This window comes from Lates calcarifer, linkage group LG5 (assembly GCF_001640805.2).
Source record: "Lates calcarifer isolate ASB-BC8 linkage group LG5, TLL_Latcal_v3, whole genome shotgun sequence".
NCBI lineage: Eukaryota > Metazoa > Chordata > Actinopteri > Centropomidae > Lates > Lates calcarifer.
In genome coordinates this window covers 7,919,859-7,934,636 of record NC_066837.1, presented here as the reverse complement: position 1 = coordinate 7,934,636, position 14,778 = coordinate 7,919,859, and the positions used below count along the sequence as shown (strand labels likewise).

General features: G+C 40.7%; 2 protein-coding genes across 2 annotated transcripts; one reads left to right on the top strand and one right to left on the bottom strand.

The window, feature by feature from the left end:
- Positions 1 to 197: 197 nt before the first annotated feature.
- clrn2 (clarin 2) lies at positions 198 to 2,345 on the bottom strand. Its single transcript, XM_018690853.2, has 3 exons — positions 1,828 to 2,345; positions 578 to 757; positions 198 to 485 (listed from the first exon to the last, which is right to left on the bottom strand). The coding sequence occupies exons 1-3, from the start codon at positions 2,078 to 2,080 to the stop codon at positions 217 to 219; spliced, it is 702 nt and encodes a 233-aa protein (XP_018546369.1). The 5' UTR covers positions 2,081 to 2,345; the 3' UTR covers positions 198 to 216.
- A 1,169-nt stretch (positions 2,346 to 3,514) lies between these two features.
- On the top strand, positions 3,515 to 13,800 carry tapt1b (transmembrane anterior posterior transformation 1b). Its single transcript, XM_018690941.2, has 14 exons — positions 3,515 to 3,742; positions 6,247 to 6,377; positions 6,472 to 6,590; positions 7,340 to 7,502; positions 7,616 to 7,751; positions 8,016 to 8,113; positions 8,211 to 8,280; positions 8,467 to 8,547; positions 8,735 to 8,844; positions 10,003 to 10,062; positions 10,339 to 10,407; positions 10,503 to 10,579; positions 10,713 to 10,885; positions 11,330 to 13,800. The coding sequence occupies exons 1-14, from the start codon at positions 3,565 to 3,567 to the stop codon at positions 11,581 to 11,583; spliced, it is 1,719 nt and encodes a 572-aa protein (XP_018546457.1). The 5' UTR covers positions 3,515 to 3,564; the 3' UTR covers positions 11,584 to 13,800.
- Positions 13,801 to 14,778: the final 978 nt, after the last annotated feature.

The window sequence follows — 14,778 nt, the reverse complement described above, 5'->3', positions numbered from 1 at the left end:
CCCCTCTGGTGACATACATTATGACTGTATGTCACCAGAGGAAAAAAAAAAAAAAAAAAAAAAAAAAGCTGCTCTTTTTTGTTTTCTGTTGGATAAATTGTAAATGTGTAATGACTCTAAAGGTTTCAAAACAAAGGCACAGTATGTCTATGTCAGTCAGTTTGAACTAAGAGCAGGGCACATAGCCTATGCACATGATGTTCTCTGTGTGGTCCTTCAGTAGAGCAGGTCCAGAGCAGAGACAGTGGGTTCCTCTGGCTTCTTCATCTCTGGTTTGGGCAGCTTGATCCGGCTCATAGCAACCACTCCACAGACAGCAAAGTGAGTCACAATGCTGCCTACACCCAGCCAGAAGGACCAGTCCAGGCTGTCGTCCAGGATAACAAGGATGAAGAGGTTCTCCTGATAGTTTGCCACCCGCTCGGTCAGACTGTGGTGCCTCACTGCCGCCAGGAAACACAAAACACCCAGGGAACCAAACAGAGCTGGAAACAAAAAGAGAGCAAACACGGGGCATGGAAATTGAAAATATATCAATGTTTGAGGGCAACTTGGAGGGAAGAATCTCTTCACATACCAGCGATGAAGTTCCACAGGTAGAGTCCTTTGTGCCCCTTGATGCTCTGGTAGGGAACCTTACGTGCGTTGTAAATACAGAAGGACAGACTGACCAGAGCGAAGCCGATGGCTGCCAGCAAGAAGAGGATCACCATCATGTGAAGGCCTCCGTTCAGTGTTCGCACAAGCTTTGGGAAAACTGGACAAAAACAGAGAAACACACACATTATCAGCCCAGTGAGCTGGTTAGTATGAGTCAAGATGAAGACAGAGCATGTGTAAGTGGGACAGCTGTTGATTGATAGTAAAACTGTGAACAGATGATGTACACTGTGTGGATGCACTCTGTCTCTTTTGTTATTTATTGCACATATTTCACACTGGACAGAAAGGTGGAGTTATACACCACCTGAACAGCATCAGTACATGTGTGACACTGGCAGAAAAATGAACAATAATGTCCTCACGCTCAGAGGATCTGTGTCAAATCTGAGCATATCTTAAATGATTTTAATTCAGTACCTAAGGCACAAACAAAAGTCTTTGAAGGTTACATACTAACCTGAAAAAGCTGGAGCCTGACACAATTGTGTGCTGACAGAATCAGATAGTATATATTGTCAATTTTATTAAATGTATTAATTTTAAATGAGCTAAAGCGATTCTACATGTTTGTACTGTGGTATTTAAGTCAGTAGTATATGTTTTAATCTGTGTTTCTTGTCCTTTTGAATATAATAAAAGATCTTCATAATTGTGTTTAAATGTTTTTAAATGATCATTGTTGAGTTTCATGTTTTTGTGGAGTTTGTCGAGCAAAAAATGCCAATAAAAGAATCCAAGACAGGCGATATAAAATATTTATGAAGTGTTATAAACTATATTAAATATTAAGTGAGCTTATATTAGATAAACATGGCAGCTAATTTCTATTATAAGCAACAGGTGTGTTTGTATTTGATATGTTTGCACACAGTTCTCCCTTAAGACTGGAAAATCATCATGTTTTTTTTTTTTTTTATCAAACTCTTCAGTGAAGCAATTGTATATGTTTACATTTAATTTAAAAATTAAAAGACTATTTTTTATGGTTGCACTATGAAAATATTCTGCATCTCTAGGACATCACTTTCTGAAATGCTTCCACAGATTTCAGCCTGATATATTTGGTAATTTTGGAAACTTTGCGATCTCCATAACTTATTTCGCTGAACGTACAATAGCCTACACGATTAAGTTTATAGATGTGGGAGGCTTGTGCGATCTTACTGTATATTTTGGAGCGCCTCTTCCCGAGTCCGCACTTCTTGCTTTTTCCTCCCTGGAATAAGCCGTAATAAATGTCACCGATGAACTGGTCCAGCTCCGGGTGAGAAGCGTTCACTATCTCCGCCCCGGTTTTACACAGGATCCGTCCGGTGACCCACCGCTGCGTGGACAGGGCCACGACCAGGAGGACCACCGAGCCGACACAGAGCACCGAGGCCACCGAGAACGTTATCCGTTTCCACAGAGAAGGCATCTTACGAGCCCATGGTGCTGCCCCGAGGGAGGTAACACGACGCCGGGCAGCGACCGCGAAACGCACCCGGCGATCACCATGAGTTTATTCTATGGTTTGAAAAGTAAAAATAAATCATAATCCCACAAAAAAGTTGTTTCTATTGCTGAATCATTGCGTGTATTGACGAAATGAGTCACAGGGCAGGAGAAACAGAATCTAAGGCGGTTAAAGAGATCTCTTACCAGGGGAAACTCTATCCCTACCCAGTGCGCCTGGTTCCTGCTCCCCCCCTCTCTCTCTCTCTCTCACACACACACACTCCTCTTTAATCAGAGGATGAATTAACCTTTGCGACTTGGTATTTGGAGCTGGAAATGTATTATCTAATTGGTGACTTTAGTGGCGGCTGCAGCTATAAACTCGTATAAGCGTAGTTAATTGTGTCAGAAAGACAGATGTGGTTCATTATAACACTCACCCTAAAGGTCAAGTAATGGCACCAGTGAGTTTATCCTACTGGTCCTAAATCTTCTATCTTGTTCCTTGCATGCTCCACTTATTCATTTAGGTCTATCAAAGCAAGTACATTTCTATTTTGTGTTGAAGTACTTTCTCGTCCATTATATTATTCATAGATAACCTGCAGGTTTACATTATTCACAGAGTGTGCAATACAATATACACGCATTAAAACATATACACAAAGTAAAAATGTACTAATAAAGAAATTATAGGTGTTAAGTTTACATCAAACTGCATTTAATGTTTAGATATGTATATTCAGTCCTTTTATAATGATGTTGTTGGGTTATATTGTATATTTCAGAACTTTTATATTGTTATTTGGTCAATGTGTCACTTTTATATTGTTATCTCTATATCTCTGAATGACTTAGTAGTAACTTATATACCATACACAAATACAGTGTGTTTATAATCAAATTACCACATCAAACCTGGAGTTTCATGATGTTCCAGTACAGGAATACACAATGTTCAGAACAGATTATTAAAAAAAAAAAGTGGGAGTGGGGTCAAGCTGCTCATTTTTACACCACGACTGCCAAGCTGGTTCATCCAGCCATGTGTGAGGGGGCCAGGGGCAAAAATGAGTCGTGGGCCCCTGCTGAATCCCATTCCTCCCGCACCTACCTGCGTCCTGTACAGTATGTACCCTGATGCATACACCCTGTCATCAGGTTCAGTGCACATGGCAGTCTAGCTTTATTATATTTTGCTCAAAGCTTTGAATGCAGCTTTTACTCCTGCTGCTGCTGGAATGAAAAATAAGTTACTGAAATGATTTTGACACAAGGCCCATCCATGAGGTAATCAATTGGTTATTAATAATTTAATCAACCAACTTCACCAGGTGTAAAATGACTCACTGGGCTTTTGGCGACACCTGCTGGTGATTCAGTGACACTACGGGGCGTGATGACGCCACGGCATGTGACGCAGATGTCAGTCTCCCAGGCAGCAGCTGAGACCGTTTGGCGAAGATGGCGGACTCGCTGTCGACAAGTCTGGGAGAGGAGAAAGAGAAGGAGAAGGAGGACAGGGAGAGGGACAGTAAGGCTGCCAAAACCGAGAAGAACAAGGAGAAGGACGGAGTCACGGAGACGCTGGGGTTCAGCGATAAAAATGGCGGCAGTAAAGGCAAAAAACGCAACCTGTCAGGTGAGAGCTAGCCTCGTTTGCACAGCCATAGACCCCTTCAGTTTGACAGCACTAAGCTAGGTGCAGAGGTGCTTGTTTGTTTTTTGTTTTTTGCCCACAGGAAAAGCAGCTCGGGTTAAATGAGGCTACTGCACTGTAAGCGTGGTTATCTGTGATAATCACGATGCATGAGCACGCAGCAATTTCAGTCAGTTGAGTCTGTGCAGTTTTGGGCGCTGCTCTGTGTTGCCAGATATGACTGACGAAAAGTAGCCCAGTCAGAGCCTAGAATCCACCCAATCGTCAGAAAAGTAGCCAAATCTGCAATTTTTGTTCAAGAGTTTTTTGTACGTCATATATACGCATACATATACACAATTTAAACGTTAAATGTCGTCATTGAAATTAACAGTTGTAGCCGAAGATGCTTAAAGTACGTAATATTGCCATAGACTCAGTGAGTTCAGCTGTGGGCTATAACTTGAGCCCTGTACTTTAGCCTGTATTTGTTTACATTTTAGAAAAGTAAGTTCGCCGAATTTGCAATTAGAAGTTCCGGATTGCTGCTCATCATTGAATATACTGACAGCTGCAAATTAATTATTTTGAGACTGATGAAAACTCAAAAAGTGACGATTCTCAGGCAAGTTCTGCAGTTATAATGAGCATTCTTTCTGCGATTTCTAAGCGGGTTTAGGGATGTTTATTTGCAGTATACAGTGGCGACAAGGATGTCTGTTAAGTGTAAACCACAATGAATTTAAAAGTTTGCGTGTTTAGATTTGACCGAGTTATTACGATTTGTGACACAAATTGTGGGGCTAACGGTTTTAGAGTAGTTTTGCTACCTGAATTGTTGCTGTCGCGGGTGCTGATCTCGTTGATAAGGGAGCAATAACGAACTTTCCGTCTTGCACGCACCTGTCCCTTTCTCCACACACAGTATCGTCTCTCCCGGAAAACCGCCCAACCTGGCAACAGTGGTGCTACTCCGAGTTAGCGCTTGATGTCAGGATGTCATTAGCACCTCAGATGGTATTTGTCAAACACTGAGCTGGATTAAGATACCGTTAAGTGCCTAACTTATATTATATGCAACCTTATGACTGGTAGTAGCTTAATTATTCAAGTAAGTATGATTTTGAGGTATTTCTCCCTTATTATACTTTACACTAACAAATATTGTACACTACATTATCTGACTTTTTTTTTAAACCATTGTTTTCAACATTAAGATTTTCTAATGTTGTACATAAAAAAAGTCAATTTGATATGCCCCTAGCATGTTTGGGTGGGTTCCAATTCAGAGTACACTATGAGTACACTGTGTACAATGTCAGGCTTGAAAGCTTGTGGCTTTGTGATACAACAAGATGCTTCTCTTTCTGTTTTATATCTGAAAATATCCCCTTGTTGAGGTACAAAATTCAAATACTTACAGTATCCAGTATCCAGATGTCCAAAACTTTAACTGCAGTATAAAATACTCTTGGCTGCAAGCAAAAAAGCCATTACATGGCTGTCAGCCCTTATTATTACCTGAAAATATAATGAAAATAATAGTTTTAAAAAATGGAATTCATTAATTTTATGTTCACACCGTGCTTTTTCTGCTGTGCCTATTGATGCAGAAGGGGCCAAGATATCCAGACTTTTTCCCTCCGCCATGGGTCAAATTTTAAAAAACACTTTATGCTTTAACACTTAGCCCAACCTGAGATAACCCTGAGGAGAAATGTTCTCCAGAGTCACAAAAGCGTTATACAACTGTTTTCACAGGCTGAGTAGTACTGAGTCGTACTGCCTGTGACTGCTAAATTGACTCTGATGTATAAAAAGGGTGCAGTGCCACTTTATGGGGAATCTTAAAGCTGCAGGATACAACAATATTTTAGACAGCAGTGTCCTTCCAAGCCCTTTTCTTTGTCATCATTTCAGTGCCCCAATGCACAAAGTGAGGTCCATAAAGAAACATGATATTCCCAGTTGGGTGTGGAAGAACTTGACTGACCTGTGCAGCATCCTAATAACTCTGGGATGAACTGGAACCCCGACTGTGAGCCAGACCTTATCGCCTAATGTCAGTGGCCAACCTCACTAATACTCTTGTGGCCGAGGGGAGCAAATCCCTGAAGCCAGGTTCTAAAATGTTGTTGAAAACCTTCACAGAGGAGTGCAGGCTGTTATAGCAGCAGATTACTGCTCCTGGTTTTGGTTTTAGTGTCACTAATTTATATTTTTTTTACCTGAATTTTAATTTTAAATTGCTTGGATGATTTGTCTAGGGACTTTGCTTTGTTAGTAGTTGAAATGCACAAGCTGGCAGCTGCTGTTAACCTCCGAAATAAGTCAGCAAAGCTTTTAGGATGGTAGTTATTTTTACCACTTACGGATGTGTGTGTGGGGCATCACTGAAGGGTGAAGTTCCCTTACATTAGCGAGGTGATGGTGATTGATTTAGTTTGTAATATTTATATGTAACTTTTCAAGGTTTTCTTTTAAAATCTTTCCTTGTGTGTCTCCAGACCTGTCTCTGGTCAGATTTATAACTACTGAGCTAACCAGAGGCTATTTCCTGGAACACAATGAGGCCAAATACACAGAGCGCAGAGAGCGGGTCTACACCTGCCTCCGCATCCCAAAGGAGCTGGAGAAGGTAGAACACACAAAAAAATTATCTCATTCTTTGAAATTATAAATATGTAAAAAAAATAAATAAATGCATTTTCCTTTCTCACTTCCCTTTTTAGTTGATGACATTTGGCTTCTTCCTGTGCCTGGATGCGTTTCTCTACGTGTTCACTCTGTTGCCCCTCAGAGTGATTCTGGCCCTTTTACGACTCCTCACGTTGCCATGCTGTGGCCTCAGGTAAAGTTCACACACAGGTGTCAGGTATGCAAAATTTAAGCAGTTTCCCAAATGGGTCTTTGGCTACAATGATGATCAGTATCTGATTAACCATTTCCTGGAAATAAGCTTTATTCAGTGACTACTGGTGTTGCTTTGAATTTTGTTATATACACTTTACAGTCCAAGCCAGTTTTTACAAAATTACAAAAGATGTTATGGTTCGTTATGTTCAGATGATGTTTTTAAGATGTCTATGTCCTGTGTAGTTCACAATATATAAAGAAGTGCATCCTTCCTATTTTGATAATAAGAGGTTTTATGTCATTTATTAAGCAAAAATGTCTGCCATGGTTTCCGGTTCGCAAATATGAGGACTTGGTGTTTTTCTTGGTTTTATTATCTGTTTAAATTTATTTGATCCATGGGCTTTAGGCAGTTGGTCGGACAAAACAAGACATCTGACAACATGTGGTGTTCTGCTAAATTGTAATGGCCACATTTATAGAGAAAGCAATACAGGATGATTGAAAAAATACTTGACAGATTAATTGTGACTTGCAGTCTTAGTTAGTACAGATTTGATGAATAGTTTTTCATAACAGAAACAACCATTGTATTATTGTACTTGACCTCTAGAGGGCAGTACAGCTCTTTTCTGACTCTGTTCAGACTAAACCAATTATAATTACCTGCATTCTGTTCCTCTCCTGTCGGTTTTTTGTGATTTTGTTCTTTATCTGTAATTTGTATATGTATGTGTGTTTCAGTGGCTCCCGCCTGCTCCAGCCAGCTCAGGTGTGTGATGTGCTGAAAGGCTTCATTATGGTGCTGTGTTACTCAATGATGAGCTACGTGGATTACGCCATGATGTACCACCTCATCAGGGGACAGTCTGTCATCAAACTGTACATCATCTACAACATGTTGGAGGTAGAGCCGGATAATACTTCCTATTGCTCATAGCTCTGATTGTACTGCACAGTCACCCACCCACTCATTCGCCTCTCTTTCCCCCTCTCATTCTTTCCTCTGTGTGTTGTCAGGTGGCGGACCGCCTGTTCTCATCATTTGGCCAGGACATACTTGACGCCCTGTATTGGACAGCCACTGAACCCAAGGAGAAGAAGAGAGCACACATAGGTGTGATCCCTCACTTCCTCATGGCCGTGCTCTACGTCTGTATCCTCATTGAGAAAGACCTGTGGTTGTTATTGTCAGTCTGTGTATCTAAATATGTTTTGTTTTTATTTAAAGATGTCTACCTACATTTTGAGAAAAATTAATAGTAATGGTTCTCAATTTTTAGACATTTACAGACCAAACAATCAGTCACTCAATTGAAAATAGTCTACAGATTAATGCATAATAGTTGCAGAATAACAGTAGAATGTTTGTTACTGTAGTCTTCAGTGTATTTTTTTTCCTTAACATGATTGTGTTTAGTTCTCCATGCCATCCTCATCATGGTTCAGGCCACAACTCTCAATGTAGCCTTCAACTCCCACAACAAGTCTCTGCTCACCATCATGATGTCAAACAACGTGAAGTATAAACGTACACTGCCATATTACAGTAACTCAGGTAAAAGTAGCAGCAGCAGCATGAGTTCAGTCATGATATTTTTGGGTTTTCATGCAGTTTGTGGAGATCAAAGGAAGTGTGTTCAAGAAGTTTGAAAAGAACAACCTTTTCCAGATGTCAAACAGTGGTAAGCAGCAAATGATATGTAAAACTGCCAGATATGTTCTCCCACATAAGTCAGCAGTTTTTGGACATTTTGTACCTTAGCCTTTGAACTTGGTAATTTAGTGCAAGGTAAATTTATGGAAATCGAGCTCAGCCACAGTGAGTGCAAAGTAGGTTAATCCAGGATTGATTTGTTTGTTTCCCACAGACATAAAAGAGAGGTTCACCAACTACATCCTCCTACTCATCGTCTGTCTGAGAAACATGGAGCAGTTTTCATGGAACCCTGGTAACTAACATGGTGCTGCACAAATAACTGAAATCTGCACAGCTGGTTTATCTATTTGACAGTTAGATATGAACACCACTCTGCTCCTTGCAGGTCCATCCTTAGCTACTGTCAGCGGCTCCCTGGTGATAACTACCGTTTTACTGAATATTGACACTGATCAGTTTTTGTGTGTGTTTGTTTTTAGACCACCTGTGGGTGCTGTTTCCTGACGTAGTCATGGTGATAGCCTCAGAGGTTGCCGTGGATGTCGTCAAGCATGCTTTCATCACCAAATTCAACGACATTAGCGCTGATGTGAGTCCTTACAGTACAGCACCTCATACAGTACTACGAGAGGTTGTGGTGCCATGAGTGTGGCAACAAAGGGAGCAGTGTTGTTTGTTGTTTTAAAGACAGTTCACCGCAGATTTAAATTTGGCAAAATAATCTAATTCTAGGTCCACTTTTTTCCATGCTTAAAATCTTATCATATAGTCTTCATCCACAGAAGGATTTCCTCAGTTAATGGGGCCAAGTGATAAGGAATGTCTTTGCTTTATATTCATTTTTTTCTGTAACGTCTATGAAGTGGATTTATTTTGAAATTTGAAGATATGCGAGGAAAGTATAAGTCACGCTGCATCTAAAAATGTGTCTGTCAATTGACTGAATGAACTCTGAGAATCAGTTATGGGGGATTAGTAGCTTATACTGTTACCTACCTACACAGGAAGAAGCTAGTAAGTGGACCTTGAGTTAGTATTATCTTGTCCTTCTTCTTCTTCTATTTCACAGATCAGGAATGAATCCTTAGGCTCAACAGGCCTGGGTTGATTTCCTCTTTGTCCCTATTTTGTGCTACTCCACTAACCTACACTCTGTTTCTGTGTTGTATTTTTCTCTCTCTCTGTTCCTCACTGTCTCACTCACCATCCCACTCACACCAGATACTCTGTAGTATCAGAGGGAAACTGTCAGTCTGCTGAGAGTTCTTCTCTTTTCTTTTTTTTTCCGACCTTGTTCACTTCCCGCCTTTGTTTTTCTTGTGATCTCGTCCTCTGGTTTCCTTCAAGGAGTTGTAGCCATGGTTATGTAATGGAAACCAACTACACAGGATGGGATTAACCCCTTTATCTCCAAACTGTCAAACCTAATCACACAAACCTCACTCACATGTAGTTAGTGTTCAAAGCACTTGTGAACCCATGCTCATTGCCATAAGTCCATTTTTGCATGTTGTTTTTTGTCTTTTTAGACTGACTCCAACTGATTTCGATTTCCCTCACCTTTACTATTCACAACATCAGATAGATATATTATGAGATAACAACAGGCAGCTTTAGTTTTGGAAATGTGTCATTTTTATTACTTGGACACCCTCTGCTCATTCCATGTAAATCAGTTACTGTATAATTGATATTTATATGTTTCTTCTTTGGCTGACTAGTGTTGTGTTGCTCTGCGTCTTCACAGGTGTATGGAGAATACAGAGCCAGCCTCGCCTTTGACCTTGTCAGCAGTCGCCAGAAAAATGTAAGCTAAATAAACTCAAACATCAACTGTTATCACAGTGGCAGAGGCTCAATGCATGACAACTTAACTATACCACTCTCATGTGTACAGTAAATATGAAGCTACAGCTAGTTAGCTTAGCTTAGCTTAGCACAAAGACTGGAAATGGGAGGAAAACAGCTAGCCTGGTTCTGTACGGAGCTTAAAAATGTTACCTGCAGCACCACAGTGTAAAAACAACTAGTTGAGGTTTTAGAGGGGATTGTATGATGTTTAATGTGTTAAATTTATCCCCAGGCTTACACAGACTACAGTGACTCAGTTTCCAGGAGAATGGGCTTCATCCCCCTTCCTTTAGCTCTGCTGGTCAGTCACTCTTTCTGAAGATTTCCATTGCAAGTGATATATTGGTCAGTGTATAGAGTATAAATCTAACATTGTGTTTGTGTTTCTTCTTTCAGTTGATCAGAGTAGTGACCAGCTCAGTGAAAATCCAGGGCTCACTCTCCTTCATGTGTGTGCTGCTGTTTTACTTGGGGTAAATATCAAGTTGTCTTTTCCAAATTTTGAACACACATCTGAAATTTTATTAGCTCTGTATTTCTCCTGGTTTTCATTTATTCTCTTTGCCTATTTTCACTTAAAATTTGTGTGTGTGTGTTCGTGAACAGGATGATCACTCTGAAGGTGCTCAACAGTATTGTTCTGCTGGGGACGTCTTGTGTGTTCGTCAAAGAGGCCAACATGGAAGAAAAGCTCTTCGACCCCCCACCCTCTGCCGTTTCCAGCCGTGTAAACTCCAGAGCTCACCGGACCAAACACGTTCACATTTCACCACAGCAAGGTTACACTCAGTGTATCTCTTTCTCTCTTTATTTTTAAATTTAAGAGCAACTTAACACAGCTTGAACATACTTTAAAACCTGCCCCTGTGATTTCTCCATGACCACTGATACTCCAACCACACTCACAGCTCTGTCAGATTGTTGCCCCAATGTTCCTCTATCTGTCCCATTGACATTTAACACCCACACATTTCAGCAGATATTAAAGTGTTAAATCAGATTACAGCGCTTAGATACCAGCTAACATTAGCTCCCATTATCCATTAGCAATAGCAATAGCAGTGGCCAGTGAGGAAACTCCAGCAGTCGGCCGGTTGACCAATGATGTAACTTCATCAGGAAGTCAGCGACAGACTGTTCATATTGCAGTCCAGGATTCAGTGTTAAGTTGCTCTTTAAGTTCCTCATCTGCTGTTATTAAACTCTGCCTCTTTTACAAACAGAGCCCACGACAGACAAAGGAGGAGTATCACTGGCATCTGATATTTCTCCACCCACCAATGTCGCAGAGAGCTCTGCCCCCACACTTCCCAAGAGCGATTCGGACACATTCCTGACAACGCCTGACGAAGATGAAGATGAGAAAATCATCAACGCTGACACAGGACTTGAAGGAGATGGACTCAAAAACAGAACACCCAAGAAAGACTTGCTAGAGATAGACCGCTTCACCATCTGTGGCAACCGAATAGACTGAACGCCATAGGAATAAACGGTGTCCTGGAAACACAGCAAGGTTCAGGGATCAGACACGGGGTCATGGAACATGCTCTGACTAGACTTATTCTTGTGCACCTGACCCCAGGAGTATTTATTTATTTATTACTGACAAAACCAGCCAAGGCATAAAGCTGTTACTACAAGCATCAGAGCCCGCTTCAGATGTTTCCCGCCCATCCAGTCTGTTTCCTGTTTAACCAGGTAGACTCTGAGGATGAGTTGCAATGTGGGAAACTGGTGTTCACAGCTGGAGCAGAGCACAGAGATGGAAACATGACTGCATATGTGAAATTGTGTGTGATCATAGGAACGTGACAGCTGGACTGTGCAAGTGCGTGTGTTCAAAAGCACAATCATATGTACAGTGAGGAGTTGTTTTTCGACAGAACAAAAACTTGTCAATTTTTAAATTTTTTTATTTCAAATGTCTGAAAAATTCTAATATTTCAAACGGCATTTCTATGAAAAATCTCAGACCTTTTTTTTTTTTCTAAAATCAACCATGTTCAGCGGCAGGATGAAGATTCACAATCACATGAACACAAGTCACACCAACATAAATTTAAAGAGGTAATTTTTGAATTGAGGAGCTCAGATGTCCATAGCTGAAGTCCTACACTTTAAACATGGCAACAGTGACAGTAAGTACAGTCTGACATGAGTGCATTGTCTTTGTTTGCCATCTTCAGGTTACACAATTTGAACTTGACTTTTTAGACACAGATACAAAGTTGCAGGTTTTAGTATCAGGCCATTTGTGTTGATATTTGTTGCTTTGATGCACTGAGACGAGACCTGTTTATGAAGGCGCTAGTATTATTTTGACTTGACCTCCAAATCAGACAGGTTTAGCAGATATTTATTTTTAAAGTGATTGTTTTTTTTTCCCATTATGGTTCATGTGTACTCTCATCATTCAAGCATGCAGCCTCGGATAATCATTACAGCAACATTAGGCGTGTAGAAATTTTTATTTTGGAAATTGTGATCTGAACAGATGTCTTGGTGAAATACCACTGTGTGCTTGGTCTCATTTTAAATTGATGGTGTCTTATCTTGACTGTGATGTGAAAAATGATTAAGATTACATGTATGCAGGTAAAATGGTCAAGACACAGCTGTAAGGAAAACAACAGTGCTGTTATCACATGATCACAGTGAACCCAGCAATGTTCATTTGCCAGAGAGCTGCACTATAGAAAAAAATCAGGTTAGATCCCTTAAGGTTGCTGGCATAGTTTGGCGTGTTTGGCTGCTGGCTTTGAGTTTTGGAAGAGGCTCTTTGCAAATGCTTAGATAAACAGACTTAGATGCTGTGAAAGCTGGAGGCTCTGTTTAATCGATTAAGCATATCAAACAACTCTGTCTGCTCTGAAGTGCCAGGAGTTGCATGTCCTGGGCAAAAGCTAGGGTCCAACAGAGCTCCGGTTTTTGCCTCTCGTGTTATCATTACGTGCAGACTGCGATGCTAAACATTTGTTTAACAGGTGATCTTTTGAATGAAGATGAATGAGAAACTTCTCAAGTTGTAGCTCTACTTTCTTAATCCAAGGTTGCTAGCCAAAAATAGCATTTCTCTTTGCTCAGAGGTTTATTATTAGCTTTACACTTTTTGTCTTTATTGCTGTTACTTTATATTATCTTAAGTTTTTTATACAAAATAGCGTGTTCATATTGTTCTTGTGTCGTGCAAAACAAGTAATAAGTTAATTTGTTTCTGGCTACCTGGGAAGGAATTAGAGCTGCAACTTGGAAAATGTGTTATACAAAGGTCTTGCACAGCATAACGTCTTAGTGAGAGGTGTGTAAGATCAGAAACTGCTCAACTGGGAAGCAAACAGATATTTATGGATGCTTAGCTTAGCTGTGACTCAAATGTGGTGGTTGAACATGAGAGGCACAAACCTGGGGTAAAGTCCATCCTCACCATGGGAGGAGGACAGTCAGTACAGTAAAATAACTTGTAAAAGAAGGATCAAGAGTGTGGCTGTATCATGATAGTGTGAAGTGTGTGTGTGTATGTGTGTGTGAGAGAGAGAGAGGGAGAAGTTGCAGAGCATGAATGGATCTCACTTCCTTAAGTCAGACTTATGAATCAGATATTTGTTGTTTTTATTTTTCATGTACAACCCCTCTGTGTAATGCGTCTCCTTACGTGGTAGAAGGAGAATTAAACAAGATTTTTGTTTTGTAACCCTTTCTGGTGTGATTTGAATGTTTAACTCTGTGTGTGTGTGTGTGTGTGTGTGTGTGTGTGTGTGTGTGTGTGTGTGTGTGTGAAGAACAGTGGCGAGTGTTTCAGTGAAAGGAGTCACTTCAGGCTCTGTTCACAGGGCTAACACTGACGTCCACTGTTCCCCCTGAATGGGTATTTGAAGGGGGGGTGTCTGTCATCACAGACATTCACACTCACAGGGCTTGGGGGGTGGGGGGGGGGGGGTGGACTTGCATGACTTGCGTTCTCCTTATTATGTCAGACATGTTCAGCGTTTTACATTCAACCAGTGCAGTGTTCAGTCCTGTAAAGTGACCGTGAACCATGTGAGTGAGGTTGAAAGAGAGCGTTGACATATCAAAGACTTCAATGCTACCCCCCACCCCCCCAAGACTTACACAACTGAATCAGGCTAATGTTACTTTTTAACTGAACTTTGGGTTTTCCCTCTTTCTGAACTCGTACCCTGTTTGTTTGCCAAAATTTCACTGGCCTTGACCATCTAGAGCTAAAGGTCAGCTGATCAGCATATAGAGTCAATGATCTGTCTCACATACATACAGAGACCTGCTGTGATTATGTAGTTCAGCTGTCTTGTAAACAGACATTATAATACTGTCTGACACACACACACACACACACACACACACACACACACACGCACAGCTAAAGTACATACAGTCTTAGGTTTGAACATATCTGTATATACCTTTATAAGTCACCCAGGGTAGTTTCACTTTTATCTCACGATAGAGCAGCTCCAGCAGATTTTGTCATCTGTCTATACAATGTTCAGACACCTTGTTTTGGGAGGAAAAGTTCAGTCCAGGGATTTCAACTGGCTTCTCTGTGTCAGTGTCTTTAAGGTCATTTTGAGTGTAATTGCATTTATCTGTGATGGTTTCATTGACTTTCCAACAAGAAATATAAACAGTGACTTCAAACAGAGGCCCTTGG

Excerpts from the sequence above, each read along its gene's own strand:
- clrn2 (XM_018690853.2), bottom strand. The coding sequence starts at position 2,080 with ATGCCTTCTCTGTGGAAACGGATAACGTTCTCGGTGGCCTCGGTGCTC. Across the intron at positions 758-1,827 it reads GAGGCGCTCCAAAATATACA|TTTTCCCAAAGCTTGTGCGA; the intron begins GTAAGATCGCAC and ends GTTTTTGTCCAG. Across the intron at positions 486-577 it reads CCTGTGGAACTTCATCGCTG|CTCTGTTTGGTTCCCTGGGT; the intron begins GTATGTGAAGAG and ends TTTTGTTTCCAG.
- tapt1b (XM_018690941.2), top strand. The coding sequence starts at position 3,565 with ATGGCGGACTCGCTGTCGACAAGTCTGGGAGAGGAGAAAGAGAAGGAG. Across the intron at positions 6,378-6,471 it reads TCCCAAAGGAGCTGGAGAAG|TTGATGACATTTGGCTTCTT; the intron begins GTAGAACACACA and ends TTCCCTTTTTAG. Across the intron at positions 8,114-8,210 it reads CCATCATGATGTCAAACAAC|TTTGTGGAGATCAAAGGAAG; the intron begins GTGAAGTATAAA and ends GTTTTCATGCAG.